This window comes from Talaromyces amestolkiae (genome assembly GCF_001896365.1).
Source record: "Talaromyces amestolkiae strain CIB chromosome Unknown scaffold9.1, whole genome shotgun sequence".
In the NCBI taxonomy this organism is placed as follows: domain Eukaryota; kingdom Fungi; phylum Ascomycota; class Eurotiomycetes; order Eurotiales; family Trichocomaceae; genus Talaromyces; species Talaromyces amestolkiae.
In genome coordinates this window covers 1,286,312-1,301,417 of record NW_024468045.1, presented here as the reverse complement: position 1 = coordinate 1,301,417, position 15,106 = coordinate 1,286,312, and the positions used below count along the sequence as shown (strand labels likewise).

At 47.3% G+C, this 15,106-nt stretch overlaps 4 protein-coding genes across 4 annotated transcripts; 2 read left to right on the top strand and 2 right to left on the bottom strand.

The window, feature by feature from the left end:
• Positions 1-1,385: 1,385 nt before the first annotated feature.
• BHQ10_005438 (uncharacterized protein) lies at positions 1,386-2,765 on the bottom strand (the record flags this gene model as incomplete). Its single annotated transcript, XM_040877914.1, has 6 exons — positions 1,386-1,989; positions 2,037-2,154; positions 2,210-2,422; positions 2,470-2,549; positions 2,609-2,619; positions 2,703-2,765. The coding sequence occupies 6 exons, from the start codon at positions 2,763-2,765 to the stop codon at positions 1,386-1,388; spliced, it is 1,089 nt and encodes a 362-aa protein (XP_040733942.1).
• Positions 2,766-3,338: 573 nt separating this feature from the next.
• BHQ10_005437 (uncharacterized protein) lies at positions 3,339-4,125 on the bottom strand (the record flags this gene model as incomplete). The annotated part of the gene is made up of 4 exons (XM_040877913.1): positions 3,339-3,422; positions 3,472-3,512; positions 3,582-3,713; positions 3,765-4,125. The coding sequence occupies 4 exons, from the start codon at positions 4,123-4,125 to the stop codon at positions 3,339-3,341; spliced, it is 618 nt and encodes a 205-aa protein (XP_040733941.1).
• A 598-nt stretch (positions 4,126-4,723) lies between these two features.
• Positions 4,724-5,931, top strand: BHQ10_005436 (uncharacterized protein; the record flags this gene model as incomplete). Its single annotated transcript, XM_040877912.1, has 3 exons — positions 4,724-4,822; positions 4,881-5,176; positions 5,241-5,931. 3 exons carry the CDS (start codon positions 4,724-4,726, stop codon positions 5,929-5,931), a joined length of 1,086 nt encoding a protein of 361 aa, XP_040733940.1.
• Positions 5,932-10,660: 4,729 nt separating this feature from the next.
• Positions 10,661-12,829, top strand: BHQ10_005435 (uncharacterized protein; the record flags this gene model as incomplete). The annotated part of the gene is made up of 5 exons (XM_040877911.1): positions 10,661-10,743; positions 10,901-12,202; positions 12,263-12,460; positions 12,531-12,607; positions 12,693-12,829. 5 exons carry the CDS (start codon positions 10,661-10,663, stop codon positions 12,827-12,829), a joined length of 1,797 nt encoding a protein of 598 aa, XP_040733939.1.
• Positions 12,830-15,106: the final 2,277 nt, after the last annotated feature.

Here is a 15,106-nt window from a genome sequence, read left to right as displayed (position 1 = left end):
CTGCTCATATTAGCTTCATCCAACTCCGTTTGCTGGGCTCTAAAGCAATATTCTAGGGGCAAAGAAAATCATTTGATCTCAGGATCCCATATAAGTTTATTACTTGATACCAAATAATTGATACTAACAGGATCGTAGATTTGGAGACGTCGATTGGACAAAAATCCAAGCATGATGTTGATGTCGGAGAGGTAAAGCCACAGMCCCGCACTAGCCACACCCGACTAAGCGAGACCGCCCACACAACCCGCGCCTAACAAATCATTCGGTTTGGTGATACTACTTCGTTCAACCTTCAGTTCAGCCCTTACCACGACAACCTCCTCATCGCGACAGAACCGTCAAGATGGCCAGTACGTTATGTGATGCCGTCTAATAGCTTGATTGACTGACTGACTTCTTTGTGCAGAGTCCAAGAACTCGTCCCAGCACAACCAGAGCAAGAAGGCTCACCGTAACGGGTTCGTTTATTCCTCAACCGTCGCATTTTTCTCTTTCGCACAAGATCCAGACCTTCGCCGGATATCACCATTTCTACACCAATTGTCGACAGAATACTAATATACTCTTCTCGCAATAGTATCAAGAAGCCCAAGACCTACCGTTACCCTTCCTTGAAGGGAACCGACCCCAAGTTCAGACGCAACCACAGACATGCTCTCCACGGCACCATGAAGGCTTTGGTACGTTGACGATCCTTTCATACAAACGGCACCTTTCGCACAATGGACTCCACGAAACATGACGCATACTGACAAAATTTACAGAAGGAGCGCAAGGAAGGAAAGCGTGAGGTCGCCTAAATGGAGAATTAGAGGAGGAAAATCAAACAAACATACAATAAAAACAACAATTCCATGAACTTATTCGGCGAAAAACTCTTCTTGTGTGATAATGATCCATCATGATTTGTCAGATAGACACGACAATTCTATTTGAGCGGAGATGACGAGACTCGACCATCTTTCTACCGCTTTTCTTTTCCAGGTAGACAAGGTTTCATTCGGAGATGGGGAGATTGATGTTTATCATGGTCGTAGGAGCGGAGAAACATACGAGAGGGCGAACAACCCATGATTCCATTGTTTCATCTGAAACAGGCATATGTGTGTACAGCTACGTGGCTTATCCCATGCCCGACTGCTGAAGGATTATTTTTTTAACGTGCCGAGATTGATTTGCTTCCCAATTACCAAACACCCTACTCCTTGTTCTCCGTGGCGGAAGGGTGCATGGACGGAGAGCTACATGCATTTCGTAGATGTTCGTAGAATGGGATTTGACTGGTCATATTCGTTACAAGCACAGGGTTAATCTATCATCTATTGACATGACTTTAGCAACAACAATGCCCTACCCATATGTAGACACAATGCAACTATGCTCTATTCCGCCCATGCTTGCGCCTTGAACATGCTTGTCGGATTGCGCAGGTAATCCGCATGCCGAATCACCCTCACCTCCGCGGCCTTTGTTCGCCGCAGATGCTCTCGGACTTGAAATTGCTCCTCTGTCAGACCAGTGGGATCAATTGTGTTGGCCGTTGCAGCAAGCTCTACTTCTCGAGCTTCCATGGTCTTTAATAAAATTGCGTGCATGCTAGAAAGCACTTTTTCAGTAGATTTCGCCAGGGGTAGCTCTGTTGGGGATACATCGTCCGGTGATACCCAGGACTTTGTATTTCTGAGGGTTGGCCCAGTGGCGTAGACTGCTTCGCGGAGACGTGCCACTGTCAAAGCGGCAAACATGTCGCCTGTGCCGTTGAAATTACATTCAAGAGCTGGAATGTCCACACGGAATAGTCGCGGAGAACCGTCCGAGCGAACCGTGGAGCCAATGACGGTCATTAAACCTGATGGTGTTGATGATCCCAGACTTGAGAGCTGTACTGATGTGACGATAATGTGAGGAACACCATATGTCTTGTGAATTGAGGTTATGGCGTTGGCAAGATCGGTGGTGTTGGATATCTTGATTCCAGATAATATTCTGGCATTGTCAGCTATAGTCGAACGGACCTAAAAGCTAGTACTCACTCGGTTTCGAACTGGTTTGGTAATATCAGATCAGCATGATGTATAGCCTTCTTATATGCTGGGACAACATCCTCCGCCACGTACAAGCGGCCCAGATCACCCATAACGGGATCAAGAACTATGCATTGTTCTCATCTCAGCATTCTTTCTCCACGAGTTGGTGAGTTACTTACTCCAGAAAAAGGACCCGGGCTTTCCTTCTGCTCTGCGTTTCAAATCTTGAGCAATATCACCCACTGCCTCGACAACTGCTGCAGTCGGAGCGTAGCCGGAGAGCAGTACATCGAAATCAGTGAGATAGCTCTGAGTCAATCCATCGTAGAGTGTGCGGACCTCCTCTGCAGTAGTTTTTGTTCCTTTTACTTGACGATATCCGGTATGGTTACCTGCGGAAATTGTTAGCCATGAAGTACTGATTGTTGGATATCCTTACTGTAATGCACTGTATTAATGCCCGCTACTTCGCAGCCCAGGGACTGCATGACGAATGTGGCCATTGTATTTCCCACAAATCTAATGACAAAGAGCAAGTCAGCTGACAGTTCCAAGATGTCATATACGACAGGACTGACCCGTAGGACACCTACTTGCATAGATTAGTACTTCTGCAAGGATAATTTGGCCATGCGGAATCATAGAGATGTCCAATGAATAGGACAAACTTACATGACTGGCTACTGCAAGTACTTTGGTCTCTGGAACCGGATTCTCCTCCTGGGCGGATGCCATTCTTGCTGTAATTGGCCAACGCCTGACAATTATATTTTGATACTCCGTCGAGTTCTGCGCATGCGACAATGAAAGCCTTTTATCTGATGATCCACGTGGTTGTAGATGCAAATCCGATGGAATGTAATAACTGCGAATAAGAATTAAGTCGAAAATGACAGACCAAACGACACTACAGACACTGAAATGCTGGTTTAAAATAAGTATGAGTCATGGAATTGAGGATATTCTGAAAATTGTTCTATGGTTATCTGCGGCATTGATAAAGCGTAGTGGGGTCGTTGCAGATTCTAGAAGGTGGCATGAATGCCTGAAATACAAGGCAACATAAAAAGTCTCTATTGTGGGTACATACACATTTCAATTTCCCGGAATGCTCAATGTAAGTGATTAGTTCGGTGTCATTCGGGATTTTTGTCTATTTCTTGATACCCTGATGCTCACGTCACCGACAAACCCATCCCAATACAGCCTCTTTCGCCGTCCTCTGGACACACTTTGATCGGATGGAGGGTCAATTGAGGAGCAGTCTTTCGAACATCGAGAATGTAGCAAAACCGCCGGTGAGCATATCTATTTGCCGGTGCTGCCGAAGCCTCCTGCGCCGCGGACGCTCTCTTCCAATTGCTCGACAACAACGACATCGGGGGTATATATCTAAGGTCGTGTTAGCATGGATAATCCTAACAGAAAGCTGAGTCCGTACTCTCTCCAAAACAAGCTGAGCAATTCTATCTCCTTCCTTCACTGTTTCATGAATGTTTCGTTAGCCAATGCACCGGGAAGGAAAGACAAAATTCGGTGCTGTGATCATACCGGTGAAGTCAACATCTGAAAAGTTGAAGAGCAACACTTTGACTTCGCCTCGGTAATCCGCATCGATGACGCCAGCACCTGTGTCGATAAAGTTCTTAGAGGCGAGTCCACTGCGTGGTGCAACACGGCCGTCTCTTAAGCGTCAGCATGTTTCCAAGCTCCAAGGAAGAAAGACAAGCATACATGTGCCCTCAGGAACCGCAATAGCCAATCCAGTATCAACCATTCCCTTTCCCTTTGCGGGAATGACAGTCTCCTTTGCGCTGTAGAGGTCATATCCTGCAGCGAAAGCGGAGCCACGAGTAGGAGCCTTGGCTGATTCGACCAATTTCTTCACCAGAAGAGGAGGTTGAGGCTGGGAGAGGGAGGTGACTGCAACACCGTTTCCGTCGGTAGAACCCATGATGGCTGCAATGCTATTATTTTCTGCTGTAGCAGTCTTTGTTCGTTTGGGAAGGGGTGAAGCGGGGAGCGATGGAGGTTCGTGGATGGCAGTAGCAGTGGTGGAAGCGGTCTCTTGAGGAGGTGTGGTGTCTCTGGTCATGGTATACTTTGAGCACGCAGTGAAAAATTTGTGGGAAGAATATAGATGTCCAATGGGTTTAGATGAAAAGCATCCCTTGAATGCAAGTCGCAGCATCCCATCGCCAATGATCTCTTTGTTTGGGACGCGTTTCTTTCAGGCGGTGAGCGACGCGCCCGCGTTTCTCATCTTGCCCGAACGGGGAAAGCGATTAGGGTATACCCTAGTCACATATTCTGCTCTATTTTACATCAGTCAACGTCAAGTTACCAACTACATCATTTCTTTTAATGCATAGAGATGGCAACAGCTCTATCATTCTCTGACATCTCTACCCCCTGCATCACACCGTTGGGATTTTCATCCAGCATAGATGGCGGGGATTTGACAGTCTAACCTCTTTGAGATTCCGCGGTTATCTAGGGGCTGCGTCTAGAGAAGCCGCCAAATTGCCTCGGTTGCCGGCGATAACAAGCATCCTGGGGTAACATCCGCCAGGATGAAGACTTACACACCACGCATTTTACCATCCTTTCTGGTTTCAATTGTTTCATATGAGAGAGACAGTCAATCTTCAGCTTCACCAGAATTACCTACAAGCTCAGAGTGATAAGCAGCAATGGCTGGTCCCGTGCGGCAACCCATCGACATTCAGTCTTTAGAGAGGTATATTGACAACAATGTGCCTTTGATCAAGACACCGCTTGATGTGAAGCAGGTATGTGCGACTGGTTTCCTTATAGAAATGAGAGCTACTTGCTAATGCCAGTACTTAGTTCGGATTCGGCCAGTCAAACCCGACATATCAGCTCACCGATGCCCGCGGCACGAAGTACGTTATGCGCAAAAAGCCCCCCGGCAAGCTGCTCTCCAAAACGGCGCATCAAGTTGAGCGAGAATATCGGATTTTGCATGCGCTGCAACCGACTGATGTCCCCGTGCCGAAAGTGTATACGTTGTGCGAGGACAGCAATGTGGTTGGCACTGCATTTTACATTATGGAGTTTCTGGATGGGAGGATGATCACCGATCCTGCTATTCCGGGTGTGAGTGCTGAGGAACGAAGAGAGATGTACGCTTCCATATCTTTGTTGCTGAATATGGAATCCCTCTGGCTAATCCGATGTTTTTAACAGATGGCGCGACGCAGCTCGGACTCTCGGCAAGTTGCACCGTGTGGACCCCAAATCAGTCGGGATGGAAAAATTCGGCAAACATACGGGCTTCTACGATCGTCAGATTTCGACTCTTGGACGAGTATCTCAAGCGCAGGCACAAGCCGTCGATGTCGACACCAAAGAGCCCGTTGGAGAACTCCCGTACTTCCAGGAGAACGTGCGCTTCTTCTCAAACAAGAGCTCACAGCCACGAGATCGGACGACGTTCGTTCATGGTGATTTTAAGATAGACAATCTCGTGTTTCACAAGACCGAACCGCGAGTCATTGGTATACTGGACTGGGAAATGGCGACGATTGGTCATCCACTTTCAGATATCGCAAACCTGACCAGTCCATATTTTCTCGACTCGGCCGAGCACAAAGCCGAGCACTTTCATCAGTCTCCCGGTATGCCAGCTAGGCAACAGACTTTACAATGGTATGCTGAAGTGACGGGATACGATCCGACCCCAGACATGGACTGGGGCGATGCTTTCTTCGCCTTCCGTGGCTCCGTTATTATGCAGGGAATTGCGGCGCGATATGCGTTGCGCCAGGCCAGTAGTGCTCGAGCACGGGATTATATCAAGAATATGAAGCCGTTTGCTGAAGAGACTCACCGGCTAGTGAAAGCGGTCGAAGCAAAGACAACAAAAGGCCGCTTGTAGGTGGCAGATGCATGTATAGTATATCCGTATGTTTCATCGGATGGGCTAGTTTACATACGGACTGGAACTTTTCGCGATGACTTAATGGGGCTGCGTTGATCTAGTCGTTTTTCATTGGTGGTTTGGCGCCGGTCATTGCAGTTTTTACTAGTCCGGTTGTAATCTACTATTAGCGACTACAAATATACTAGCAGCCATAACTTGGAAATATAGCAATTATATATTACCTAGGTAGGTACTCAACAGCAGAAACAACGGCATTCTTGATGATGTCTCTTCGGCCCAGGAGAAATCTATCTAATATTTGGCACTATACTAGAGCATAGACTTCTCAACGAAACAAGCCTTCAACAAGGTTACGTATAATACACACGATAAGAAGCTGCTGGCTTTATTCTAAATAGCATGAATGTGGCTTACTGGTGTCGATGATCGACCGACATGAGCACAAACGAGTTGGAAGATTAGACATCCGCGTTGAACAGAATTCATTGATACACAGATGAGATACAAAATAGAGTCTAGATTCACGCCTTTGACCTTTTAATGACAAGATATATATATGCCCGCCGATATTAATTTAATGAAGAGGCTGGAATTGAAGGATCCTAGGCCGTTATCCATGCAGGTTACTCCGAATTCACATCACATTGATAGCTGGTGAAACACATTATCGAAAATAGTAGCCTACTCATAAGTCAAAAGGAAACTAGGTTCAAAGCCCTCGCACAAATTGAATTCTCTTCCTGCATCTAATTTGATCGGTTGTATGAGATGAGGCAGATATCTCCCGATCAACAAATTAGAGAAGGCGGCTCAAACATCAGACATGATCGACAAGGAATTGTTTTGGAACTTGGCAGACAGGTTGTCTGCATCCGGTTTACATGGTAATGGTGGCATGGATGCCCGAATAATTGGATGCGCTCAACGGTGCGTGCAGGGAATGCTACACCATGACTGGCAATTACAGACCAACAATGAAATCGGAGGGTGCAGCAAGTCGCGCATAGATAGGCGGGATTGTCAAGTCCAACTCCGGTTCCACTGGAAAATCACATTTTTACAAACTACGTACTTGAACTTCACTCGGCTATGGACTGCAATGATATTTGCGCCTCCATCGCTCTACGCGGGCGCACAGATGTAGTACACGGCAGCCATTCTGATTCTAGAAATTCCATCTACGGATCTCAATTAAATCATGACTCGAGAAACAAAGAAAAAAAAAAAGCAAGCAAAAAGGATCGGAGTAAAAGATCAAACGAGAGACAAGTACATAATACGAGGAGACGACAAAAAAGGTAAGCCGGACGACTCGAATCATTTATTTTAGTTCAGTCTTTCAGGTGCGGCTCATGCATATGGCTTATGAAGGCATAATATGTAAGCTTGGACCAATTTTCTCAATTCATTCGCGTATTATTTTCGATGGCGACATTGGTTGTGGCTGCTATTCGTCCGTATTGCTTCAAAAGGAATTAATGGAATGCAATGCCATGCATGGATTTGATGATGTTCCTACGAATCCGATGTGATCCACTGCTGTTGGTGTTGGTTCGCTGACAGTCGACGCTTATGTGTAGGCTGCTATATTATTGAGTGCCAATGATACCGACGTATTCGTGTACATACTACTACTACGGCGTAGTTAGTGCTTAGGGGCTTACTCAGTATTTAGTACATACCGGCGGAGCCTAGGTAGTCCCTACTTGTCGCCCAGGTACTTAGCCCTCGCAAATAAAACTAAAAGAGGTCTGGTTGTGATTCGCCTCAGTTTCCGATCACGGAATACATCTCCAAATTTGGTGGAGAACCAACCGTGGTGAGGCTGGATACAACTTAGTACAGTGCGATTGAGAACTGTCATTCGGATCTGCAGTCCGTTGCTATCGACCAGTCGTGTCACCAGCCAATGTTTTTAACTTTGATAACATTGGGTTGAGGGTTGGAGCCGCATGATGGGTTGAGTTGCGTTGTACAGACGTCGCATACCAAATACGACAGTAGCGGAGTTACGAAAGCCCGCATAGAATGGATCATGAGGCTGACTGCTGGCATGTGGGGGGGGGGAATTGGAAGAATCCGGGCTGGATCTACTGACAAGCAGTCTGCTTACCTGCATACCCGCCTTGCTTCCAACATTCGAGAGCTGACAGTTCGGAACTTGGGATGATTCTGAACTGGCAACGATTCTCTGCGGTGAGAGGAGAGAGAGAGTGTGTGTCTTATCTCACTCGGATATCACGGAAATACGCAGTGCATTAAATGTAGATGAGGCTAACAGACCAGCCAATTACAGTCGTGAAATCCCGCTGTTGCCGTGTGGGGCGCGCATTAGAGACTGTTATTGGTAAGTATGCGGCCAAGTGGGGGACTGGGGCTCTTTTGGTCTCTACGACTGGCCAGTGCCCCAAAGGCTGCGTAATCACCAAACCTAATCAGAAGAGCCGCACAAAAACGGGTTGCACAGCTGCCGTTGTCGAGGTGGCCCGTTCTCGCCTTCTTGGACGGTTTGACCTTGTCCGCAGACCAGCCTCGCAGATCGCTATTTACCACTACGTACAAAGTTTGTATGTAGTGTTTCCTATTTATTCTGCCGGTGCTTTGTGCTCGCTGCGAATCCGGAGATTGTCCGTCTGTCTGTCATTAATTTCATTTTGTCCGCGAAGGTAAGCCAAGATCACTAGAATGGACTGGGCTAGGCGCTCGAAGGGACCGCTGAAACAGTGAGACTACGTAAAGCATTGGCATGTGCATCAGTCTCAGTGTGCTACGTAAGTCAGTGGAGCGCGCACTAAGAGGCTATCCCCACCCGAGTGACCGTCGTTTTGTGGCGCAAGCAAGGCCTCGTCAGCATTTGTGTTTGATTCGATCGAATCCCGTCCGGCCTCTGGCTCCGCTCCACGACCAGGCCTGAGAACTCAGACAGCCAAGTCAAACATTATCATCATCGTCGTCGTCATGTCCGTTGGTCTGGTAGCCCCTATCGACGGTCATCCTCAGCCATCTCAGATGAAACGTTCCTGCACACCGAATTGTATGGTGTCAGACCGTCAGTAGATACACCATAGTCGCGATCGCACAATCCAGCGTCTGTATTTTGTAGGCATACGTAAGTCTACCCCAAGGTGGCTTGCCAATACGCGAGCGGCTCGATTTAGTTCACGCTGCCTCGTACCCTTTGTCATGCGCTTGTACTCCTACGTGGTCCTATGCAGTCTAGCAGGATCAATCATCACACGCTCTGCTGGGCTCTTCTAATTTGTCGTTCATGCCTGGCAAAATTCCCAACAACCTAGGAATTTCCCCTCTGAAGATAATGAGAGATGGTCTGATTCCAAAGCAAGGGCAGTAACAGAGTACAATCATGAAGAAAAAGCATACGTACCAAGTCTAAATCCATAGTTCCCGAACTCCACCTGGTGACATTCAATTTTCCATCGTTCCAAAGCGGGGATCGACTCTGGTCTTATCGTCCACTGTCCAGTCCGATCGTCTATTCCGGCATAGTGAGGCTCGTGCCACCATTTTTTCGAAAGTGTCTTTCAAAGCAAGCCATTTCTTCTGTTGAGGAAACTATCAGCGACGGTAATTGCGATTTTCTTTGGTCGCTTTCTGTGCGAATCCAAACCTAAAAGGAGCCTCAAGGGGTTTTCCGATTTCCTTGGGATTCTTTCATATGATCGCAACTCAACTTTCCACTCTTTCATTTACTCCCATTCAACTTGCAAGGTTCATGGTCGTGGCTTTGAACTCCATTTCAAAATTTGGACTCCCAGAGTTTCGAGGTTGACACGCAAGGACTTCCTCTTTTTCTCAGTTTTTTTCCTGATTCTCCCTTTTTCTACCCATAAATAAATATTTTTTTCAGCCTCCTAGTGGCCGCAGCGTCGCTGACCGTCTGCGCTCCACCAGCTCCCGGGTCTTACGCAGCCAGCGGCTCTCCCGTCCTTAGCACAAGGCCCATACCACATCAAGTGACTACTCGCAAACAAGTACCGGAGAATTGACATTTGACACAGGGTGGATGACCGTTGCAAGTCACCGTCGACTTGGCACTGTCTGTCGATTGTCCTCTCACGGGAAAACTGATCACTTGTTAACCTGTTATCGTGCTGGGGGCTCTTCGATTAGCGTTGCCACTGGTCTTGCCGCCGTCGCAGCGTAGAAAGCACTTTGTGGTGGTGATTGCGTGGCGCGAGTTCCAGCTAGTCTCGACAGTGACTCCCCGCACCCTGTGATTGGCTAGACCCAAAAAGCATTCGTCAGCTCAATCAAATTACATTCGAGGTGAAGCAAGCGTGGGCTCGCTCTCTCAAAGAACATTACGTTGCTGCTTGCGACGTGCCAGAGAGATAAAACAAAAGAATAAGGAGGAAGGAAACACTGCAGCCAACCACTTGACAAGGTAATAAAACAAAAATTGTTTCGGCGTGCGGCTCTGCTCGTGACCAAAGGCAGGCACACCACAGGGAAGGAACAACCGACATACGTACCACATACATACGACGTACTAAGAGGGTCAGAAGGCAGGCACGAGGCACGTCCTCAATCCGGTATATCTCCAACGGTAAGTCGCTCCTTCCTCTTTCATACATCTTCAACCTCCATCCTCATCCCACTCTGGTGTTTATTGTCTGTCCTTACATTGTACAACTACAACGTCATGCCACACTACACCAAACATCATACATCACTCGCTCTCTGTCTATAAGCTGCTCCCTTCATGAGTGTCGCAATCGCTTCCTTCTCCTCCAATCACATGGGAGAACCATGGAGAGCTGCTGCGAGCCAGCGTGTACTTCCCCAGTCAGTTCTACTGCCTGATCAGACAAAGCCTTGCTATCACTGCGCAATTGTTATTCGTTCATGATTTCATGCATCACATGTCTCTCTCTATCTCCATACCTTACCTCATCTCGACTCATTCTAGCAGAGTGCAGTGATTCCGACTAACTTCGTGCAGGTACTTTCCTTTGCCAGCTGGATACTCTTCTGCTCAGCGCAGTCGTCCTCTAGCCAACCCAGCTTCTACAGCCGCTGGCTACTCTCAGAGCACCCCTCGTTTCATCAATAGAAGCCATTCATCGCGAACCGTGCTCCATGGTTGGCACCAAGTCGCCTACATGTTCTCCGACGTGTACGATTCAGATGATGCGTTGAATCGCTCACCGCGTTTGCAGCCCTCAGTTGTCAACTATGGACCCGATCAAACTGTCCCGCCATTCTTGCAGGAGAAGCAGCGACGAGCGTCGGCAAACGGCAAAAGAGACAGCTCTTCAAGTCCCACCAGCTCCGAAGGCCGCTCGCCCAAGCGTCGTCAGAAAAGGAGACTCAAACCATCATTAGCTGATGTCGTCCTACTAAATAATCTAGCACCTAATAATCCAGAACTTGCTCGACAAATTGGCGAGGGTTCGCCTCCGGTAGACACAGACTCCGAAGATGACAGTCGAACGCGTGCGGCACATATCTCCTCCAGACCAAATGACACTCAAGTTGTGGCTGCTAAAGATGCTTTAAACCTGATGACTGAGGAGCCAAAGCCCTCTTTGCCTTCGTTCCAAGAATCGTTCCAAGGACTAGTATCGCAAGATCCGATTTTGGCAGAATCTCCTTTTCCAGTCAGGCAGACTTCCCCACCACGACCCTTGCAGCGCATGGGAAGACCAAGACAAGATAGTCTAGCAGCTTCCAATGTAGGAAGATATACTATTCCTCCGCCAAACAACCTTGATTTTCCCGCCCTACAAGCACCAACACCCTCAGCAGCAGGCTCTCCGGAAAATTCGCAGAGTTTGCCATCTATAGGGCAAGCATTAGCAAGTCTAGATGGCGGTGCTACACCTACCCCTTTTGGTGCTCCGACGCCAACTCCACAACTTTCACGAGGGCCAAGCACCTTGAGCACCATATCGACAGGGCCAACTCCTGAATCGTCTTATGCACCATCGCAGATGACCACTCCTTATTCTCATCCGTCCCCAATGAGTTTGAAAGATCTGTCAGCTACTTCGCCCCTTTCACAACCTCAATATGCTATGCAGCCACCTAGTCTTACCCACGATACGTCCAACATGACAGCTTATAGCGAAGTATCATTACGAGGAGCACCAGTCGGTAGGAGCCCTACACATAGTTACCCAACGCCTACGGAGCTACGAGCAGCGGTTGAGGAACATCCAGATGGAATCGCGGGTCCCAACATATATAAATGCCCGTATCCTGGCTGTACTGCTGGCGCCTTCCAGACACAGTATCTTCTAAAGTATGTCTCTCCTTATTACAAACTGAATTCGTATGTTTCAGCCGACTAACTCGCCAACAGCTCTCACGCCAACGTTCACTCCCAAGATCGCCCACATTTTTGTCCCGTCGCGGGTTGTCCTCGCGGAATAGGAGGCAAAGGATTCAAGAGGAAGAATGAGATGATTCGTCATGGGCTTGTGCACGATTCACCAGGATATGTGTGTCCGTTCTGCATTGATCAACAACATAAATACCCTCGCCCCGATAATTTGCAAAGGTATGTTACTGAATGAACCTAAGCCCAACGCAATTCGTATGTGAAATTTATCTAATTGGTCGCGATTCAGACATGTGCGTGTCCACCATGTTGATAAGGACAAAGACGATCCATTGCTACGAGACGTTCTTGCTCAAAGGCCAAAAGGTAGCGGGCGGGGACGTCGACGTCGTGGACATATATTATAGGACTCGTCATTGAGAACCTCACGATGGTAAACTCTTACGTGCAGCGGTCTATATTGCCATTGGACGCAACATGACCGTCTTGGGGCAGAGGATGGACTCAAGCCTTGGCTTGTGTTCGCAAGGGACCCCAAGCCTCGATACAACGATCGTACCCGATCATCACATGTTTGATGTAGCGTGACATTTATCACGATCTCGATAACATCGACGAGTCAAGCATCAAACTGCGCTGAAATACAAATCAAGGGTGAAATGTATCGCCAGTCCGTCAAATGGAAAGCAGCACCCGATGATTTACTTAATCCGCGACATCCTGATTTATGTGGCGACACAAATTGAGTTGTGTGCCTATCAAGATCATATTGATGATCTTTGACGAAGTGACGAAACATACTACCAATAACTTTGCAATTGCAGAGTAACCTTACCTCTTCCGCAGCTATTCGCAATAAACCATTCTCTGCTACGAGAGCATGGATCTTGATATACCCTATCTGCAAAATCCCACCAACAATCTTTCAACATACTATTTATAGCACGCAGTGTACATAGATAAGCGTTCGTTTCGACTTCTCTTGTTATACCCTTCTTGTATCCTTTTTTGGCGTGCTACAATTGTAGCATCATCGACAGACTTGATACATTCATATACATACTTTGGGCTTTCGTGCTCTTACTCTTTGATTACCTCTTTCTAAGTTTATACCTTCGCTAGACTCCTGTATTAATAATGACCGTGCTTTACCCCTGAGTCAGTTAAGGTTTCAAGGTTTATTAACACGATGCTCATCGTAACATTGAACATTTGCCGTACGGGACCCTCCTGTATGGTCATGGTGATACGTGCCATGCTCAGTAGAGGTACTCGCACACGACATCAAGTATCCCATAGCTCTTAGAATAAAAAGAAAATATAACTCCCGTTTCTCATTTCTCGTGCCTGTTTCCGAGGTGTGGTGGCTGAAATTTAGAGTAAGCATTGTCAAGTCAGCTATCCGAGTCGCCGAGAGCGACAAACCAAAGGGACCCCTTACGCACGTCCTACAGGACAAAGTTCAGCACAGATCATGACATACTTATTGTGTTGTTTATTATAGTTTGCAGAACCCCGGGGAATATCATGAGACTATGAGATTGTCAGGACTCAGGATGATTCAGCACAGCTGAACTAAGACCCTTTTTCGCTGGAAGAATGACTGGCTACCGGCACTTTGAAACAAGTCCCGAAAAAAGGCAAAAGTCATCGAACGATTTGACAAAGGGCGTGAAATTTAACAAAAAGTAGTCACCACTAGCTATTTCTAGTTGGTACTCAATCGGTCATGGCTGACGAACACCGAGGCTCAGGKATTTTTTGTTTGAGAAGGGCTCATCTTGTATAACCAACCCTACGGCATCATCATGTCCAGTCAGAGTCCCTGAAACGTGGATGCCCTAAAAAAAGAAACCGTTAGATCGGGAAGGCCCCTTGCCCCAATCACGATTAATTACTAGCAGTCCGATCTGATCATCATGAATAGATCTTATTAAGGCAGAATCGTGAATTATCCAAACAAAAGTGACAGACGGAAGTTTCGACGAGTTGTTGGGACTTGGTTGGCTGAGAACGCGCCCTGAATGGGCTGCTGCACAGCCAATGTCCCTAAAAGGAAATTTTCGTTGATGATACTTACTTGGCCCCATAATCTATGAAAACAGAAATCCATGTAATTATTCAGCGTTCAATGTTCAATAATGTTTAGGCAAAGAACTTCTAGAATGCCGATTCTGTATCGAACGAAATGTTAGTCATATTGGGGTTCGGGATCTGATTCGCCTTTTGCAACGGTTTTAGCGCCAGGGCTATACCGACTTGCAGGATATGGGATGCATGCTTTACAGTTCATTACCGGGGGGCCGGACACTATATTTTTCTTTTGGTAAGTATAGTAAGTTTTAGGTAACGTGCATCCATCCGAAAAGCTGCGCCGCCTGTGCATCGCTGTATATTCGGCCGGTAATTCCCATCTCGGCTCAGAGCGCGTTTTCTTTTTTTATAGACTACCATCTATAGTCGTTATTTCCAAGATTCTTATTGGGTTGACATCTTCATCATGGGGATCGTCGTGCATACGCCCCAGTGGCTACCGCGCGGGCGTTTGGATCATTGTTGGTTTGAGCGTATACTCGGTTCACGTATGGTGTAGGGTACACTCAGCTTGATAATGTGTACATATGATTCGACACCTGAAAATTCCAGACTCTTCTGGATACTAGAAGCTGGATGAGGTTTCCCGGAAATGCAAAGTCACTTGCCCGAGTTGGATGTATACAGCGCCGCTTGCAAAGGCTTATCTTGTATTCTTGTCGTCGTCTTTTCTGCCCCCGCGCAGCAGAATGTGCCAGTATGCATTTGAATCGCATCCGGCAAAGATCAGATCATGACTTGCCTAGCTCTCCTGCAAGTTGGATTTGTCCT